This window comes from Scleropages formosus, chromosome 12 (assembly GCF_900964775.1).
Source record: "Scleropages formosus chromosome 12, fSclFor1.1, whole genome shotgun sequence".
NCBI classification, from domain to species: domain Eukaryota; kingdom Metazoa; phylum Chordata; class Actinopteri; order Osteoglossiformes; family Osteoglossidae; genus Scleropages; species Scleropages formosus.
This window is the reverse complement of record NC_041817.1, coordinates 7,022,585-7,043,698: the sequence shown is the minus strand read 5'-3', so window position 1 is coordinate 7,043,698 and position 21,114 is coordinate 7,022,585. Positions and strand designations below refer to the sequence as shown.

General features: G+C 43.9%; 1 protein-coding gene across 6 annotated transcripts in view; it reads right to left on the bottom strand.

Moving 5' to 3' along the window:
• Positions 1-8,428: 8,428 nt before the first annotated feature.
• tet3 (tet methylcytosine dioxygenase 3) overlaps positions 8,429-21,114 on the bottom strand; it is a 49,217-nt gene continuing 36,531 nt past the window's right edge. For all 6 annotated transcript variants that reach the window (XM_018762511.2, XM_018762508.2, XM_018762506.2 and 3 more), the window contains 8 exons: positions 20,844-20,934; positions 18,596-18,689; positions 15,337-15,545; positions 14,966-15,116; positions 14,619-14,708; positions 13,919-14,056; positions 13,408-13,759; positions 8,429-12,889 (listed from right to left, as the gene is read on the bottom strand). In XM_018762511.2, coding sequence (XP_018618027.2) covers positions 11,160-12,889; positions 13,408-13,759; positions 13,919-14,056; positions 14,619-14,708; positions 14,966-15,116; positions 15,337-15,545; positions 18,596-18,689; positions 20,844-20,934 — 2,855 coding nt within the window. In that variant the 3' untranslated portion in view covers positions 8,429-11,159. The remainder of the gene's footprint in view (positions 12,890-13,407; positions 13,760-13,918; positions 14,057-14,618; positions 14,709-14,965; positions 15,117-15,336; positions 15,546-18,595; positions 18,690-20,843; positions 20,935-21,114) is intronic.

Here is a 21,114-nt window from a genome sequence, read left to right as displayed (position 1 = left end):
TGAAGGGGTCTTTACTAGCTGGTGGACTGGGAGGGGGTATGGGCCGAAGGAACGCAGCAGGGTTCCGGCATGAAACATCCTTGAACTGTCCCTCATTCCCGACTACCACAGAGACCATTAGACTGGCCAGTGCCCCGTCCCAGAGGTACCAGGGTGGCAAGGAAAACACATATTTCCAATTAAACTTTTTCTGAAGCTAATCATTTCTTAATAAAACTACCTGAAGTGGTGAAATACAGATTTTCTTCATCATTTCAAAAGAACAGAAATACTCTCACAACCTAATTGTATGTAAAATTACACGTGCTATGAAAATAACTGTTTTTAAAAAAGTAACACAAGTGGTGGGTAGTGTCTCTGAAGAACAGAGAGGAAGATGGTGTTTGAGTAAGATGGCAATGTTGACAAGCTGCATGAGCACATGAAACAAAACTTGTGGCCTCGTTGGATGGCAACTCATTCTGCATTAACTTTCCAAATCACTGCTTGACCTGCAGCCAAAAGGGAGGAAGGGAAGAAATTACATCCTCTGGCAACTGCATTATCTTTGCATAGAGGGCTGTTGCTTACATCTAATTTAGTTTTCATCAGTAATTACATTATTTTGCAGCTTTTTCTTCTTTAAAAGTAATTTTATTTTTCTGGATTTTGTTGTGGGGGGTGCGGTGGCGCAGTGGGTTGGACTGGGTCCTGCTCTCTGGTGGGTCTGGGGTTTGAGTCCTGCTTGGGGTGCCTTGCGACAGGCTGGCGTCCTGTCCTGGGTGTGTCCCCTCCCCCTCCAGCCTTACGCCCTGTGTTGCCAGGTTAGGCTCTGGCTCCCTGCGACCCTGAATGGAACAAGTGGTTCAGAAAATGTGTGTGTGTGTGTGTGTGTGTGTGTGTGTGTGTGTGTGTGTGTGTGTGTGTGTGTGTGGGGGGGGGGGATTTTGTTGTTTTTTCACCCTTTGCTGACTTAAGGGGTTCAAATATTCCAATGAAAAAGATGCAGAAGCTGTTGATGTCCAAACAGAAAAAAGGAGAGGAAAATTTTCACTCCTACTGTCATTTATTTTTTTTACTGGTTATTTATGTGTTTAACTGGTAACATCATTCATTTTCAGAACATTGCATTCTTCATTCTGATAACTTACTTGTCCAGAATCTTATTTAACTTCATTAGCAAATGAAATGGCTATCTTATACTTTCAGGCTTTTCAAAAATCTATAATTTATAAATAAACTAGTGCATTAGATTCAAGAATGATAAAATCTATCAAATGGATGCAAGTATATATAAAATGTATAAAAGGAATCCAGCTTGAGCATTCTCACTGTACAGTAATAGGATCTTGTGGGTAGAAACCTCCTAACTGTCTTCTGTAATGTTTAGAAGTTAAATTTCCTACAGACATAGGCTGTATTCCAGCTGAACAACTGGAATTGCACCTCAAAAGTCCTGAAACTGTAATTTACTGCAACAGATTGGAACCGAAGAGGACTCTCTATCCTCCACCACAGTTACTGTCATTAAACTTAAGAGATTGCAGCCTTGGGATCTATGTTTATTTGTTGCCAGAAATAGGTAAAATATAATGCTGTTTTGTGAAAAAAAATTGTCTGTTGAAGTAAACTCAGTTCCATTGACAACATAACCAATATGTTGTTTATATCATGAATATGCTGTATCTTACTTATTTATTTTGCTTATTGTATGATCAAAGACAGATCTTGAGCAACATAGGGCAAACTTTAGGCTGTAAAATTGGCTTTATGTAGCCAAAGTTTAACATCTGTATCATCAATGTTCGTCAAATCCACTGGTGTGAGTGTGTATATGGGGCTGTAATCCAGCAGATGTTTTACAGTTTGTTGCTGCTCTCTGCATGGGCATGCAAGCCTGTCTGCTAGTCTCATTTTGTACATGTGTGCCCTGAATCCGCCGTGCCCGGTGCATAATTGGTTTAGACGCTCCCAGTAGTGTCGGTGTAGCTGCCTTCCAGGCGGTTCAAAGGACGGCACTGGGATAAATTTGTGTAGCCATGAGTCACCGTCCTTTGTCCATTGCTTTTGCCACTCAGCTTCTGCCCAGGCCTTCGGTGACATGCCACCGCTGCTGTCAAGCAGCTGCACCACACACCAATGGAATGGCCTTTGAGATTTTGGGCAGAGTTACTTTTGTTGGCCAGAGGTAATAGCGGTTAGGTGACTATAAAGCAATGAGCTTTTATCATTTAAGCAGTATTTTGCGAATGCTATGCAATGTGCATTTCTCCTGATATCACGAGGAGGTATGCCACTTACAACAGGTAGGTAATTTGCTGGTGTGGAGCGGATGCAGCCAGGTACAATTCTCATTGTGGTGTTCAAAGCGCAGTCTGTTTTCTTAATGTGGACACTTATAACCTGTACTGGTGCACAGTATTCTGCTGCAGAGCATATGAGTGCTATTGAGGTTATTTGTAGCACTTTGACGTTTGCTCCCCATGAGAGGCAAGCGAGTCTTCTCAATAAGTTGTTCCTTGCGTTTACTTTCTTTGACAGTTGGCCTAAATGGTGTTTGTAAGAGAATGTTCTGTCAAGTGTTATTCCAAGGTATTTTGGGAAATTGTTTGAAGGAAGGGGGAGCGCGGTGGCGCAGTGGGTTGGACCGGGTCCTGCTCTCTAGTGGGTCTGGGGTTCGAGTCCCGCTTGGGGTGCCTTGTGGCGGACTGGCGTCCCGTCCCGGGTGTGTCCCCTCCCCCTCCGGCCTTACGCCCTGTGTTGCCGGGTTGGCTCCGGTTCCCCGCGACCCTGTATAGGACAAGCGGTTCAGAAAATGTGTGTGTGTGTGTTTGAAGGAATGGCATTTTCTTTGCATCTAACTTTCAGTTTGTAGTCTGCTAAGGCATTAGTAAAGTGGAAGCAGCTACATACAGTCCTACTGGCATTGAGCTTAAGTCTCCAGTTTTGAAAGTAGTCACTTTGTTTAAATGAGAACTTAATGTAATTTCTATTTCTTTGAAGTTTTTTGCTGCAGTTAATAAGGCAATGTCGTCTGCGTAGTGAACTTCTTGGACACCGTTGTTGGTATATCAGCAGTATATACGTTGAACAGCAGGGGAGCAAGAACTGATCCTTGGGGGACTCCGTTTTTCAGGAATCTTTTCTTGCTGCTGTTCTTCCCTACTGTCATTGTGAAGCTTTTGTTGGTTGTCAGAGTTAGTATAAACTTAACTAACACCTTCTCCAGAATTCTTTGGTAGAGTATCTGCAAAAACATCATTCAGTGTCAGTTTCCTAAAATAAAGGATTTTTTGTAATGTTCCCACAAAAATGGCCAGTGTCAATAAAAATCAAGACATTAATGTACAAAATGTTGTTATAAATGGGAAAAATCTACTTTGAAAAAATTGATTAAGTGATATTAAAATTATACATAATATATATAAAAATGTGTTTCTCCTGTTAGGCCTCGTTCATTTATAAAATTGTACTTTTTTAAAATACCCATAATATGTTAAAAAAACATAAAACTTACACCAACATCACTCACTCTCTCTGCAATTTGTTGCTTTTCTTGCAGTATACAGTATACTCTGGTTATGTGGGCAGCACAGCGGAACAGCGAGTAACTCTGCTGTCACAGAGCACATGGGTGGTGTGAGAGGACGTGGGTTCGATCCCCGCTCAGTCTGTCTGGAGTTTGCATGTTTTCCCCGTGTCTGCATGGGCTTCCTCCCACCCTCCAAAGACATGCTGTTCAGGTTCCCCCCATAGTGTATGAGTGACAACTAGAGAGAGTGTGTGTGTTCCACTGATGTATGGATGAGTGAACCATTGTAAGTAGTGTATCTAGCAGTGTAATTCACCTTCGTGAATAAAGTGTGTGGGCTGATAACACTAAATATCGAGCTCATTGGAAATTGCTTTGGAGAAAATAAATAAATGTAAATGATAAACCATCAGCTGCAGCTGAGCACTACCAAAAAAATATTAATATTTTGTTATTTTAGACTTGAGAAAGTGTGATAGAAAATATCGTTATTATATATTCAGTCATTCGCTTTCAGTCATTCGCTTTTAAAATGTTTTTGATGCGGAATCGTGGTATATCGTACAAATTTCGAGGCTTCACCCACATTAATTTTTTTTGCATTAAGAGGGAATATTCTTTTAAAAGTCTTATTATTGATTTGATAAATAGGTCCATGTTCCCGATATATTTGCAGCTCTGAAGGATTTTGCTCTCGTTCGTTTCCGTTGGGAACCAAACGCTGTTTCTGATGCCGCGCACACTGGGAGAAACATTAAGTGAGCGCGACCCCTGGTGGACGGTCCGACACACACACACACACACACACACACACACACACACACACACACACACACACACACACACACACACACACACACACACACACACACACACACGAGCTCAAGTAGGTTCAATGCGGGAACAACTGCGGGAGAAGCAGCGCAGTTTTTACGTCAGACAAGCAGACCGGAATTTGTCAGAACATGTGAACCGATCCACACCTCAGCTCAAGCGCAGAATCATATTTCGAGGCGAGCTCGGACGATTCTGGGAGGGAATGACTGATTTCCGCTCCACGAAGAGGCAGACGGGAGAACACGTTACGGGACAGCACTAGTGCAGAGTCCGACTGTCCACACTTTCCTGTACGTAACGACGTACGGGATACTCTCAGACGGCGCTAATTGAACGAGATAAAGGTCTACGTTCCACCCAATAAATAATATCTGAGTATATAGGAACACAGTACTGTATTTCAGAGGCGTAACAACCCGCCAGAGTTACTGCGGAACCAAAATAGTGTGCATCTTATGTTAATGTGCTGTAAAAGGCTGGGGGGAGCAACAACGTTGCAAAACTGTACATCCAAGACCGTCAGGAAATAGTACCGGCTTTTACTGTGAATTACCACAATGGTAACACTGTGCTATGTCCTTTGAACCGCTGTTATATATCTCAACCAAACTGGTGTGATCGAGTTAGAACAATTGGTGATCAAGTGAGATTCGTATGCAGAGGTTGGACGAAATCGTTTCCGGAAGTGTGACGTCATTTCCCCCGAAGCCACAGAGACGATGACGGCGAGCCAGGGTTAGATCAGTAATACCCTCAAAATGTTTATTTACTGAAATAGGCTTAAATAGAAACAATGAACTGGTCTAGAGACTACATTATGTGGCATATATTTTAAATAATTGATATATAGTCATAGTTTTTTCACAAAAAACTCGAGCAATAATAATGATAATACATTTATAGTATTATCAGTCATTCCATATTATATTTTCATAGTTCAGATTGTTATACATATTGACCATTATTGAAACTTAAAGACTCACAAGAAACAACACAAGCTACTGTCTGTTACCTGTCAAAACACTATGACAGTGAATGTTTCCCTGAATTCTGTGGCTTCATAATGAGGTTAGGCTAGGACACTGAGACAGAGGGGGATTGGAACATCACCATGTTCACCATCCTAGAGAGGCACCGGTGAAAGGCTGGCTAGTGAAGAGACTGGCACTATCACACAGTACAAACCTTCAGGCAAGTGCTGCAATAACGTTGTGCTGGGGCTTTCGTGAGTTCAGCCCCCTGTTATGGTGGCTACCACACACACACACACACACACACATTTTCGGAACCGCTTGTCCCATACGGGGTCGCGGGGAACCGGAGCCTAACCCGGTAACACAGGGCGTAAGGCCAGAGCAGGGAGGGGGCACACCCAGGACGGGACGCCAGTCTGTCGCAAGGCATGGTGGCTACCATTAAAGCCTAAACAGAAGACCTTTCAAGCCAGTGGTCTGTAGACTGCCGTTAGTTACACATTAAGTTTAGTACTTTCATGGCAACATTTTATTCAAGCACAAGACATCAGCATTTTAGCACCTACCCAAGCATGCATCTCCATCTTAAAAGTCACCACCCAAAATTTTTACATAATAAAAAATAGTGTAAAATGTTACAAAGCTGCCAAATGACATCTACTAAAAATGGTCATATTATGAACATGACTGCCATCGTGAAGCCCTCTGTTCCCAACAAGGAGTACTAGCATTGATGAGGTTCCCTCTGATGGCTTTGTTGGTTGTCTGTTTTGACTTCACCCTTCATGCCTCTTTCTTAGTTTACCCGTTTCCCAGTGCTGTACTCTCCAAAGTCCTGCTCTCAGCAGCTCTTGACATGTGGTGTGGTACAATCCTCCCTCCACACAGTTACCTCCTATAAAACATTTTCAGTAAGCATCTAAAGGCAGCGCACTGCCAACTTCATTCACACAAAGGGTGTAGGATATTATGCAGTAATCATAGTAATGATGATAAAACTTTAACATGTTTTTACACAACTCTTTATTTTTTGTTTCTTCATTTTTTATTTCTTTATTATCTCAGAACATAAAACAATATTGTGGGTTGTACCACATACACTATGTATTCACATAATACACCATACAGCTACAAAGAGAGAAAGAGAGAGAGAGAGAGAGACTGGAAAAACACTTTTTTACATACTGCATACTTAACATGAAAAAAAGAACTGAGAACAATCTTAAACTCATAAAAGGAATGTAGCTGCCAGTTTTCATTTTTTTTTTGTCTTGTTTTTTGTGTATTCCTTATTTTTGTCTGTTCTAGATGGAGTTAGCACTAGTATGTTCGCAGGGCCTTGTATGTCACTTAAGTCCATTATGAGCAGTTTTCAAATCAGACAAAATTACTTTGGGTATTTAGAGACCAGTGCTGAAGAGGGGCAGTCTGTCTATCTGTCTGTCTATGTGTGTGAGTGACAAAAGAGAGAAAGAGTGTTCTGCAGTGTTCTGACAGTCTCACTGTTTTAATACCTCTCTTACCTCACACAGTAACAAATGTACTCAGTTATACAATATATGAATTTGCTTCCAGGACCAGATATGTGTGCAGTGAAACCTATGACGTTAACAGTCTATTCACTTCAATATCACAAGAGTCAAACATGGTCTATTTTCTACCTGCTTAAAATGACATGACATTTCCTGATTGAGTACTCACAATGATTTATCAAAGGGGGAGGGAAAATTAAAGAGTGAGACTGCAAGTGCTTTTCTTTGTTTAGCTTTTAAGTACTTTCTTGCCTATGCATTTCCAAGCATGAGATCCATCACAAATGTTTGTTGCAAAAATGTAAAAAATAACCACATTTCCTGATGAGCACCATGTGAGTTTCCCATTCTATAAGTTGGCTTTCCTCCAAAAATCATGTTGTCACAACTTATAAGGCCCAGAAACAGAAACTATCCACTAGTTGTCATAAGTCCCTACCCGCAGTTCCACAGTGAATTCAGGGATTGCACTATAGCACCAGCCTTCCCCAGGGACTCATGTTAGGAGAGAACTGCTGGCAGGCATGATTCTCTCTCTGCACCAATTAAGTTTGTATACAAATTTACATCCTTAAAAAGTTAATAAATAAACCAGCACCTATTATTACTGTTGTCATGATCAATATGGAGTCAAAAAAACTGAATCTGTAGGGCTTAACTTTGTGTGTTACATTTTCATTTCTCATGAGAACACTGGTTGCACAAAAACTGAAATTAAGTAGGCTGCAGACAATCTCCCTGTTCTTGGTACTGTCTGTCTGGGTCACAAATCATGGGCCACATCTCTCTCCGTGGCCCTTTATTACAAGAAGAGACAATTTACTACCTGGCACCTAAAATGACTGGCTGTTGTAGCATTTCTCCCATCAGTAAAAGTTTTACACACTATTACTGAGATTATCAACAGCCACATAGATGAAAAAGGGGGCTAAAGAAATCTATCGCTAGATAGTCTAGAATGACAGAAAGGATGTTGCTCAACACTTTCACCACTTGCTTTCTCTCATGCAATTTTACTATCAGTGCCTATTGTATGGTATGTTTAATGTACATGTACTTTTCATTTTGTTTCAACTTGTACTAATTCTTTATTGGTCTGTTCTAATTATTTCAGTTGGTTTTCTTTAGAAGGGGCTGGTTCCTGTCAAAGAGGTATTGATGTAGTACAGTACTTAGGACAGAAGTATTCAGTATACGTAGACAGACACATCACAATGTAATGAGGTGCTGTTCTCTGCTGTTATTTTACCATACTGACAACTTTAGACCAGAAATCCTGTATTCATTCACGATAAGGTCATTATCCCTCTTAAGTTAAATAATCTTACCTAAATATTTAAGTATTTACATTTATTTCTCCCCATAAAATTCAGTTAAAACAAAAAACTAGTTTTCAAGTTGTCAATAATCTGTTCTTTTTTCTTTAAAATCAAGATTAAAAGTGCTTTATAAAATCTTTTCTTCTGTATTTACAATTTGTATTAGGTAAAACTAAACAGGAAAACCAAAAAATAACAACAATCACAATAACAATAATAATCATCATTATTATGCAATAAATAATAGTAAAAATGTAGATTATGATGTATATGTAGGCAGCAATCACACGGGAGCCATAGACAAACACTTTTGCAGTCCTCCATAGCACCCGAGTGTTTGTAGCACATTGTGATTGTGACCAGTGTCTCTACAACATGAGGTATAGAGAGCTTGACCTCTTGAAAAGCACCAGGATCCATCCACTTTGAGCACCAAGGAGTTTCTGGCCTTCTGTAAACCAGCCTAAGCCCTATGTGCACACTCCACAGCAGACCAACATCAGTATGTGGCTCGGTGCTAAAGCAACACGTAGCACAGTGCAACAAAATGATGGAAAAGACAATTCCTCCCTGACCCATGCCCTCAGCCTGTGCCAACTCACTCTTGGGTGAGGAAAGTGCTAAGGCCTGGGAGCATTGTACCCTGTTTGGCTGGACAAGCAGAAGACAGGACGAACCCCACTGAGCACCGACTGTCACAAATGGCCTCATTCAAACAGGGAGGGCTGAGCCACATCCGCAATATTAGCTATAAGCACAGCATGTATAGTTCCAGAGCTTAGACTCATTGATGGAGAAACTGCAGTAGCGCACGGTGTGTCCAATTAAGTGCATTGCGACTAACAGCAGACTACTGTATGAGTTGGTACAGCTAGGATCATTTTTTTTTTCTGTGTAGGTCAAATATTCTCACCATCACCCAGCACAGGCGCGGATACAACCTACTGCTGCCTGGATCAATGAAGACTGGGCCAAGCCAGCGCTAGGAGTTAACACGCAACTGTGACATTGCTGCACCTCTGTACTCTATCCTCTATGCTCTCTTATCACCTGTAAGCACACAGTTGGGGAATCCCCACCTCTGTTTGTCTCACTTAAGGTAAGGTAACAGAGACAAAGACCCATTTGTTTTCACACCAATAATGCTGTGTTCCTAAAACATCTCTGACTGGGTGTTAAGCTTATGATTGCGCTTTTTTGGGAAGGGTTAGAATTGACTTTTAAAAAAGCTTTAGGACTGTTTCAGTAGCTTACTACAAACAGGAACACAGCATTACCTGGAGCATCTGCTCTTATCGACTACCTATACATGGACTCACGGTACCTGGGAAAGACACATATGCATAATATTGTCCGCCATAGCACGTGAGCCCAGAGAGAAAGGCCAAGGATATTTCAGTGTGTAAAACAAGCACCGTTGTTTCTAAATGTGCTGAAGGCATTACAGTACCCACGAAGAGTTTCACCAAGAGGGGATGGTAATCTGTGTGCGAGGCGGAAGGGGCTGCTGCACCTGTATGAGAGTAGAGCAGACACGTCCGGAGCCGGTCTGGCTGGCTAAGGCACATGGGCCTGTGCCCACAGCACCAAGCAGGACAACAAGAGATGGCGCAATGAAGCATAGTTTTCTGGACCCAATTACAGTGCATGCCTGTCATCGGCCTGTCTTGGCCAGGCTTCTGCCGTCACACATTGCTTGTGATCGGGATGAATCTGTTGACTGAAGCAGAAACTATCTATGTGTGATGACCAAAGCCAGTCGGTGGGTGTGTCTGTGTTTTAAGTACAGGACAGGTAGGCATGGTGGGGTGGGGTGGGCACACAGGGGGACTGTATCAGCACCATTGCACAGCGGTCACCTCTGACCTCCAGGAGGACTTCAGAGGAACGGGGTTTCCAAATGTGCAAACAAGATAAGTACGTGGACTGGAGCTTGTTCTACTTGCTCAAGTCTGCGCTAAGGGCACATGTTGCATTAGGGATGGACAGAGAAAGGGCAAACCAGGACGTCCGAGCTGTTGCCATAGACAGAGGAAAAGCACCAGTTGAGAGAGACTATGAAAGTGAGAGCGAGACATAGAGGGGGGTTCCTGGCTCACTGCTGCCTCTGGAGAGAAAATAGTTGCACTCAGTCCTCCTGATCCCTGTAAAAGAGGGAGCCAGAAGAATGGAGGTGGGACTTCTTGACGTTGTTCTGTTTTTTCAATCCAAAGGCAATTCCACTCCTTAGCAAAATAGACTTTTAAAAAGCTCTTCATGCTTACAGAATTAAAACAAGTTCTTTGTGTAAAACAAAGTCTCTCCTTTTCATTCCTGATGTTGCTTATTTTCATTGGGGGGGAAAAAAACTCTTCAATTTTTTTCCATCTCCTCGTGGAGTCTTATTTGACAAATGGCTGTAACCTCTTGCCCCACCTCTGTGTGGAATTCAATGAAAAAACCAAAAAGGAAAAGAAGCTGTGTTCTGCATGATTCTAGTTTCATGGGGAAAGAAGTAAGCATGACTGAGAAATCCCAGCCTTCCCAAAAAAATTATATCAATAATAACATTAATGAAAACAATAATATTAATAACAAAAATCATTAACCTCAATAACAATACCAGTAATAGCAACATTGACAGTAACAATAACAATCATAGTAATATTGATAATAATAGTAATAATAATAATAATTTGAATCATTATTGTATTAAGGAGAAGAAAGGATGTAACCCCTCCTACGTTGGAGAGAGAAAGAGCACCAAAGGCAGCTTGTCCGGCAGGCAGTGTCCCGATCTGCTGCCTAATTTGAGGTAAAAAAAAAAAAAAAAAAAAAAAAAAAATCAAATTCAAAATGAGAAATCCCCCTGGGGACCAGACTAAAAAGTAAGAGCTGGGTGAAGAGCCAAAGAGAGTTGGTAAGGGAGACAGGAGAGGGGATGTAGGGGAAGCTGAAGCTCTGGCTCTCGTTTTTTGTGGTCCTTCCACCTTGTCCATCCAGCTCCTTACACCCAGCGACTGTAGGGACCAGTGAGCTGGGAGAAGGCATATGGAGACACTGTGATGATGGAGGTGGAGTGCTGTGTTGGGGCCTGGCGTGTGGTTACCCCTTCCCTCCTCTCCTTGCCTTGTCCTGGTCCAGCACTTGCTCCTCCAGCCATAGTTCCCCACTTGCGTTTCTTACCATAGGCCTTGATGTCCTCCTGTGAGAGGCCAAGCAGTGCTGCCTCCTGCTGCCGCTGCAGTGCCCGCTCTGCCAACAACTTCATCTTGGCCTCCCACAGTGCCAGGCCGTGGCATGGCTGGTTCAGGTTTTTGTGCTGGTAGAAGACAAGCGAGATGCGTGTTGGGTGGCTGCGGTCTGGTTTCTTCAGTGGCGTGGTGGCATGCAACTCCCGCCGAGCACACTCGATCATGATAGTGCCATGGGCTGGTGCCACAGCTACGCCGCCTATATCGGGATCGAGGAAGTTATGCTCACTGTCTGACCACACCTCCTCTTCTTCAGGCTCACGCTCTGCTTCGCTCTCAGTACCAGCAGGTTCACAGCTGGTTTGCACCTCTGGTTGCTGGAAGGCATCAGGGAACAGCCGACCTTCTGGTGCAGGAGAAGGGGTGCTCCCTGCTGCTGAACCACCACAGGACTTCCAGACTTTCTCCTGTAATCCAAGGGGTGTGGAGCCTCTGCTTTCACCCGCCTTGCTCCATAGCTTATCTGGGAAACTGCCAGCAGTGCCACTATGCTTCAGACCCACACTATATCCAGCCAGTCCCATGCCCCAGGCTGTGGACTGAAGACCAGAGGAAGGGTTCTCCCAGATGTGGGCACTGGAGAGTTGAGAGGTGGGAGCTGGGGAGGGTGTTCCTTTGAGAGAAGGAGAAGGAGATGGAGCTGGAGAGGCCAGAGGGGTGCTAGCACCTGGAAAGGAGGTCCATTGCTGTGGATGTTGGGGCTGCTGATTGTGGCGAGGCTGATGTGGATGCTGCTGGTGGACCTGCTGTTTCTGTGGAGTGAAGGTCCCCTGAGAACCCTGTTTTATACTGTCCCAAACATCAGGTGCCAAAGTCCCATTCACCTTGTGCCCTGGCCAGGCCTCAGATCGTGGGGCAGGGCTGTAGTTAGCGCCACAATTCCGGGATGCTCCTCCTGCCGCACAGTCTGGGAAAAGAGGCATATCAACAGGCTCCTGTTTAATAACCGGAGCAGATCTGGAACGAGGATCTGATGGCGCTGACAGAGGCCGGGTTGGGGGTGCCAGAGACTTTGCAAAGTCAGATGGATAACTGCATTTGGCTGGATCACTGGGCTGCTGCTCTGGGTGGTCTGGATAGGAGTGACCCAAGCTGGCCTGAAGACTTTGTACATCTGGCTTCTTGTCAAAGGAAGCAGCTGTGGCTGCCACCTTGGGCCAGGTGCCATTGTGGCCTTCATAGCCAAGAAACTGTGGGGAAAACAGTGCATTGGAGGAGTAATTGTAGTAGCTGTAGTGCAGCGCTGGGAGTTTGGGATGAAAGCCATTGACAGGGCTTGGGGCTGGAGGGGTAGAAGGCGGCCCGCTGGAAGGGTGGCCACTTGCATAGTAACCAGGGTGGGAATAGACATTGTTCATGCTATAGGGTTTGGTTTCCTTGCAGTTTCCTATTGTAGAGTAGCCCTGTAAGACTCCATTGACAGACAGGAACCCATCCTTGGACTCTGACTTGATGGTGGGTTTCACTTCCTGCTTGGGGATTGCTATGGATATGATCAGAGAAAACTGGTTATCAGCAAAATACAACAGGGTCTACTTTTCTCAAGTTTCCAAAGAAATATTAATCAGCACATTTGTTTTTTTAAGCTGAAACAAGACTACCAAACTTGGTCATCAAAATACACACACACACACATTTTCAGAACCGCTTGTCCCTTACGGGGTCACGGGGAACCGGAGCCTACCCGGCAACACAGGGCGTAAGGCCGGAGGGGGAAGGGGACACACCCAGGACGGGACGCCAGTCCGCCGCAAGGCACCCCAAGCAGGACTTGAACCCCAGACCCACCGGAGAGCAGGACTGCGGTCCAACCCACTGCGCCACCACACCCCCCGTCATCAAAATAGGTACGAGGATATTTAGTGTTCTCACTAGATTTTTTCACATGTAGACACTAAGTAACACAAAATCTCTAAAGTCTACAGATTTATGGTGCTGGAAGGCCCCATCAGAATCTCATGTCCCAAACATTTCAGGCAGTTCTGGTTGGAGGAGACATACCTTTGTTTCCTTGCTGTAACTCATCGGGGCCAGAGTGGCGCAATTCTGTCTTTATGGTCTTTTCAGGTATCTCAGCCAGCTGCTGCTTCTGCGCTTTTTTCTTCTCAGAAGCAGCCTTTTTTGCCTCTAGTCTGCGTTGGCGACAGGATTTTGCAGGCTCTGGCAGCTTGCGCACCTCACGTCGGAAACTGCTGAGCACTTGTATTGCGCCATTCTGAACCTTGAGTCGCTGACTCTCTTCACTGCCAAATTCATCTGTTGTGGATATCTTGTACAGTGGCAGCACATGTAGCTGCTCATCATCTGGGATCTTGCCCACCACCCGGTTGTCTTCTTTCGTCAGTGTACACACCTGGCCAGTTGACACAGTGGTGAGAGCAGTTTGGACACTACATACACATACACACATGCACACAATTTTACACATACACAAGGCTCAACATACACACCCAGTAAGCTCACTTTTGCAACCTCCCACTTCCAGTGTAGAAAAGGAGAGGTGTAGCCTTACCACAGTGCATCCGTTATACAGGTTGTGCTGGTCTTTGTGGGCGTGAGCACAGAAATCCATGCAAGCAGTTACTCCAGAGAATGGTTTTCCCTCCTTCAGGCCCAGTCGACAGTCTGAAGCAACTTCCTCCATAGCACACTGAAATTCAACAAAAAGTGGGTTTGCTCATGATTAGCCAACCATAAGAAGAAAATATTTGTATAGTTACACTTTGCAACATGTACTTGTGAAGGAAGTGTATAGTTTTGATCTTTATGGTTAAGATAACATGAAAATGGATCACTTTATAGGGAGTTAATGGGATGATGAAACACTCAGATGTTGAATAATAAATAAGTCCTGTGTTATTTAAACACCTGACTGAATGGCTGGCTGACTTACAATGAAACAGTAAATTCCTTCAGAGCACCTATATTAAATGGTAATTGGCTAAGTATGTAACAGAAGGAACACAAATGTGTAAAATTCCCTGAAGTGTACAGAATGATATATCAACTGTTCTTACGTGCATTTGAAATAGCTTTCAAAACAACACAAAAGTAATGCTTGGTAACACTTATCTGCTAACACACCTAACATATTTTTAAATTTGACTGGTAAATGCACAGTAATGCCACTGGCAATCCCATGGTCCTCGTGGTTACAACGGATTGGACTAATGCAAGTACGAAATAACAAAGTGATGCCAAGTGGGTCTTACTTGATTGCTGTATGCCTGGGGGGCAAGTTGCTTGTACAAAGGGGCCACCCTTGTGGCCAGTTCCTGGAAGTTATCCCTGAGATTCTCCTCCTGCATAGTCAAACAAAAGATCAAGGGTTAGTATTCTGTCATGCGAAATTTAACAATTCACATCTGAGCATGTGAAATTTGGCAATTTAAGGCCCGTAAAACCAAAACATTCTGAAATGTATTTGTTAAAAAAGACACAGTATAACCCACTGTGGTAATACAGTACTGATAGAGCTGTGACACAATAGCAGCAGGGGAAGTAGTCTGCACAACGGTTAAAGCAAGCTGTGTAAATTTAATGTTAGTGCTCTGCTAACCTCTTTGGGGTGGTCTCCTTGCAGTCTAAACTTGCGTGGTGTTTTGCTGCGGGCGTATTTGCAACCATTGAAGTACATGCTCCAGGAGCACCCAAAGGAGAATGAAGCACCACAGGTTTCAGGATCCTTCCCTTGGCATGCACAGGTGCGGCTGTAAGGGGACAAAAAAACAGAGTGCAGGTGAACACATAGCACCCAGACTGCACTTCTGTTAAGCAGGGTTTCCCACAATGACATCCCTTCCCGCCATACCACATCAGCTGCAAACCAAGCAATCATCCGGTGGCAAGTGGACAAACAGTGCAGAAAGGGGTCCCAGCATTCCAGACTGAGGGACCTACACTAGATGGGTGTTGGCCCTGCTTACTTACTCTTCGTTTAGCCCACAGCGGCGGCTTGTGGGGTTGCCAAACTTGGTTAGCGTTTCAGACAGCTCCCGGTACAGTCTGTCACCCAGGGACCGGGGCACACCTTCCCAGATCAAGATGACAACAATGATGACGGCATTGACGCAGTGGTGGCCCGCACGTTGGCGCACCAAGCATAGAAGCTTCTCTGCCTCACTGCTGCGTCGGATCACCTGAACAGATGACAAGAGACATAGCAGTTAGAAGGGAATATACGCATACACACTGTCTATGGTTCACAGAATTCAAGAATTCATTGGTCAGTTCTAAGGCACTGTTTTTCATTGATTTTATTTTGGAAAGTGACATTCAACTAAAAAACTCATTTGAAAACTGAGCATTCCTGTGCTTAAAGAAGTACTACTGCCACAGGGACCCGTTCTAAGCAACATTTCCTTCAATAAGCAATGTAAACACACACACACACACACACACATTGTCAGAACCGCTTGTCCCATACAGGGCCGCAGGGAACCGGAGCCTACCCAGCAACACGGCGTAAGGCCGGAGGGGGAGGGGACACACCCAGGACGGGACGCCAGTCCGCCACAAGGTACCCCAAGTGGGACTCGAACCCCAGACCCACTGGAGAGCAGGACCCGGTCCAACCCACTGCGCCACCGTGCCCCCCCAGCAATGTAAACATCCAGCCTTAGTTGGAAATTTGGAGTGAAGCTGACTGTATATACTACTTAACTGTACAGCAGTAAGGCAGTTAAGCAAAAAAGCATTTGGACGTTAATTTCAGCGACTCACGCAACCTATAATTAACTGACAAAGATTTGGATAAATTACACTAGATCTTAAAGTTTGGTGACAGGCTGTTTTATCATGTGTTTTTGTTCAGACAAACCAAACTAAAACACCTTTGTTTTTATGCCAAAGATCATAGTTTGCAGGACATGTTATGGGCCAAACATGATCAGTCTCCCTAATCAACAAGGCTGTCTGTTAACAGGGTCTATAAATCAATGACCTAACCATTGTCCATTAGGTCAGCTGTGAATTTGTGTGGCCCCCTGTGGCTTTAGGGTGTTACCCAGGGACGATTACACCCTGTCAGTCCAGCCATGTGTTACTCCGTCAAAGCTTCATAAATCTTGACCCTGTTAGCCCTTACAGCTGTCAGTCTGACATACAATGGTGAGAAAACATTCGTGAACCATTTGGAATTATCTGGATTTCCGCATGAATGGCTCCTAAAATGTGATCTGGTCTTTATCTAAGTCATAATAATAAATAAACACAGTCCTATTTAACAAAAAACACACACATTTTACATGCCATGTCTTTATTGAAACAATGGTGTGAAAGATCAAAGTCACTGACATAAAAAGTATACAAACTTATATTTAGTAACTAGCAGAACTTCCTTTATTGGCAGTAACTTCAACCACTTTTTCTAACAGCTGCTGACCAGGCCTTTGTAGCAGCTCAGAGGTATTTTGGCCCATTCCTCTATACAAAACTTTTTTGGATATATTGTTTGAGCAGCCTGCTTCAGACCATACTACAGTATTTAAAATAGACTGAGGTCAGAACTCTGACTTGACTATTAATTTCTTCTGTTGGAGACACTCTATTGTTTAGTCCCTCCTGAGTTTAAAATAATTTTTATGTTACCCCTCTTCTACATTTACTTGTTTGGCTGACACTTTTCACCAAAGCAACTTACAATGTTAAGCTACTTACAATTGTTTACCCATTTATACAGCTGGATAATTTTACGGGAGAAATTTAGGGCAAGAACCTTTCTCAAGGGTATTACAGCTAAAGGTGCAATTTGAACCTGCAACAGTTGAATCTAAAAGTAGGAGCTCTAACTACTGCGCTACCAGCTGAAGATTCTGAGTTTCAGATCACACACAGATGCCCTAACATTTTGCTGAAAAATTTTCTGATACAATTTGGAATTCATTGGTCCTTCAGTGATTGCAAGCAATTTAGGCTCCGAGGCAGCAAAGCAGCTACACCCTCCACCATGCTTTTCAGTTGTGATAAAGTTTTGGTGTTGGTATGCAGTGTTTTGATTTCTCCAGACATAACACAGTGTACATTTTCCAAAAAGCTCAACTTTTGTTCATCTATGCAAAGAACATGTTCCAGTAGTGTTGTGAAACATTCAAGCAGTCTTAGCAAATTTGAGACAGACATCAATGTTTCTTTTGGAGAACAGCAATTTCCCTCATGGATGTGGTGATGTGGCAGGTTTGGCCAGTGACCCCTGTGTGGTGAGTGTGGGGTTTGAGCAATGTTTGGGGTGCCCTGTGGCGGACTGGCGTCCCGTCCAGAGTGTCTCCCTTCCCTCTTTGGCCTTGTGTTGCCAGGTAGACTCCGGCTTGCTGTGACCCCACTTGGGAGAAGTGCTTGTAGATGTTTGTTGGTTTCCCCCATGATAAAATCCTATGAACACCTCTCTTCTTCTGCATTTTTCTTACAGTAAACCCATGAACACAGACATTAACATGCAAGAGATACCAGCAGATCCTCTGCGGTCACCCTAGGGTTCTCTGTCACTTGTTTGAGAATTGTACAGCATGCTCCTGAATTGATCTTTGTAAGATGCCCACTTCTAGGGAGAGTAGTACACACACACACACACACACACACACACACACACACTTTCAGAACCGCTTGTCCCATACGGGGTTGCGGGGAACCAGAGCCTACCCGGCAACACAGGGCATAAGGCCGGAGGGGGAGGGGACACACCCAGGACGGGACACCAGCCCGCCGCAAGGCACCCCAAGCAGGACTCGAACCCCAGACCCACCAGAGAGCAGGACTGTGGTCCAACCCACTGCACCACCGCGCCCCGCGCCCCGCGGGGGGGTAGTAGTAATGGTGCTGAATTTCTTCTACTTGTAAGTGATCATCTCTCTTTATTTATTTTTAATTAAATGATCATCTCTCTCTCTTTCTTTATTTTTAATTATTATTTATTGCGGTTGTCTTTATTTATTAAGACTTAAGATTAGGAGCCATTTACCAGAAGTCCAGATAATTCCAATTCCATAAACTTTTTCCTCATAGTTTGCAGCTTTAGCCCAAGATACCTCTAAATCCCTGAACCTCTGACAGTCTTAAATGTTCAAGACAGTAGACTGATGTGTAGATAGAAAGAAGAAGATGTCTTGTGATGACAAGGGGGGGGGTCAATGACAAAGAACAGGTTGGTGACATGAAGCCTTGCAATATCCTGAATAACCTGATACAGACTCACCCACTTGGCGATGGGACATCCCTGAGAGCTCTTCCCTTCTTTGCCTGTGTAGATAACCTTTTCTATGCGTATGGCCTCACCCTTCTCTCCAAACCTGTATACACAAAGAACACCCTGTATTCAACAAATGTACATGTTCTGTAACAAAAAATTTATGAAAACACGCAGTTAAAAAACACTGGCCATTTCATAGGTTTGTATCTGCATCCAACAACCTACCGAATGGTACGCTTGCTGAACAGTGAAAAAGCAAACAATAACAGAATGCATACACAAACACTTGCATACACATACACATACAACCTAAGTCTGCCTCTTAAATTCTCTTCTGAGTTCACATGACTTTGCTGTTATTCACACAGCCATGATGGCAGCAGCACATCCCCCAACCCTGCCTCCTCATAAATCTGGACAGCATCTGTGATGTGACAGGAGGGTTGGGGGATTACGGATTCAAAGTGTCAGGACAATATCTGATCCGTAATAAAATTCTAGCTCACAGGGACATCCACTTTATTTAAAAGCAGTCATTTCAAAACAGTAATTTATTGATGCATATTAATTCAATAATAATGCAATTCAGCACAGAAAACTGGATTTTTTGAGAACAAGAAATGTATCGTCTATGGTCCAGTAGTCCTAAAAAAGAGAATACTATCCATGGGGGTAGGATCGCAAAGGTCAGCAGAAGGTCAGCAGGTCAGGCTTGAGCAAATGAAAAGTTCTGTGGTGACATCATTCCTCTGGCATACTAACAAAAAGAGCTCCACCCCTTCCTCCTGGCTTCCTAATTGATTGTGTGCCCTCAAATGCCTGATGAGTCATTCTCCTTTACAAGCCTTGGGAATCCAAGGGGTTATTCAGTTACTCTGCATGAAAACAGTGCAAGCACGAGGAAGATTACGTCTCAGCTTCCCAGTTGCATAGTCTCAGTTCTTTCTTCAGTGAGAGAATTTCGTGACATGTGCCTCTTATTAACTAAAGAATAAAACTATTCATCTCTTCCGGACTCACTTCGCCCATGTTCTCTCAAGCTCATGTAAGGCGTAAATGTTCATGCACCATAACTTTATGATCATGATAAGTCTTTACACAGCCACTACTCGTGTATTCTACATAAATGTTTGTGTACCTTTTAATTATTTTTTTTTTAGTTTTGTAGGAAGTTGATCAGGAATCGTCAGGAATCGTCTACTCTCAGTTTTATGTACCTACTCGTGCGACGAACATCGGTGCATATACGTAGTGGAAAGAAACAAAGTTTACTTAAGAATCACACATCTGCAACTATGTTTCTCGTTCTCCTAATGTAATGCACAAATTGTATTCTCTGAGATTTACGTCGCTTTGGAGAAAAGCGTCTGCTAAATGAATAAATATAAATGTAAAGAAATCCCCTGAATATTGACTTGTGATATTTGTACACTAGGACAGTATAAATATGTTTGCTAGACGTTATTGTAATAATTTCCATAAACTGTTTTCCAGATTCTGAAGTACTCCAGCAAAACTTGTTTTCAAATGACAAAGCCGCTGAACTCCAGTATGTCCCATGCTTGCCACCTGTGACAGCCCGGGCAACGCTAATGTGATTAAATATGGATGACCTGCATTACACTGTGCAGCAAATGAGAGCAACTGAGTATAGAAGTGGAGGCAACTGGGACAAAAATAGCAAGGCGACAGTTTTCGGGAGCTCAGAGGTCAGATGACTTATACACGTACACCTCTCCCGCACATTCGCCTTGGGCCCCCGTCTCTAGGGCTGCTCTGCTAACGTCATACCTTCATTTCATTGCCATTGCATTCTGGGTTGGGGTTTCCCTCAGGGATCAGAGTGTGAGGACAAGTAGGAGGCAGAAGAATGGGGTGGATATTTGGCTGCAGCTGTGCGACTGCCAGGCACAAGGACACGTGGGAAGCTGTGAAAGACTCGCTCACTCCTCTGCTGTAGCCAGCACTTGCAACTAAGTTTCTCCCTCTCAGTAGGGCTAGACAGTTGCTGGCTTGACACCAGACAACAACAAATGGGCTCTCCCAGAAAGTCTGCAATGGACTGGCTTCCTATCCAGGGTGTACCTTGCTTGGCTTTGTGTCCTAGATTTCCACAATAGGCTCTGGACCAACATGACTCTGACTTGGACAAGCAGTCAATGACATTAAGCGAGTGAGTGAATCTCCCAGAAAACAGCAACCTGTCTCTGCACACGTGACTGTTACTGTTATGAATGTACATACTGCCTCCCACCTGTTCTCCATAAGTTCTCTAATCGAGGCCACGGTTGGCCCTGACCCCAGGTGGTTGTAGTAGGGACCCTCGTCCTTCTCCACAATTTGCTCTGAGAAAGAGAAAAAGAAAGAAGAAAGATGTCAGAAAGAGGTAAGTTGTCCAATCGTCCAAGTTGTCCAGCACTGTGCATGGTGCTTCCTTGTTTCCATGGAGAAGGACCCTGTCCACCCACACCAAGCTGTGCTGGTGCATCGTGGGATCCCAGAATTCCCTACGGCTGTGACTCTTA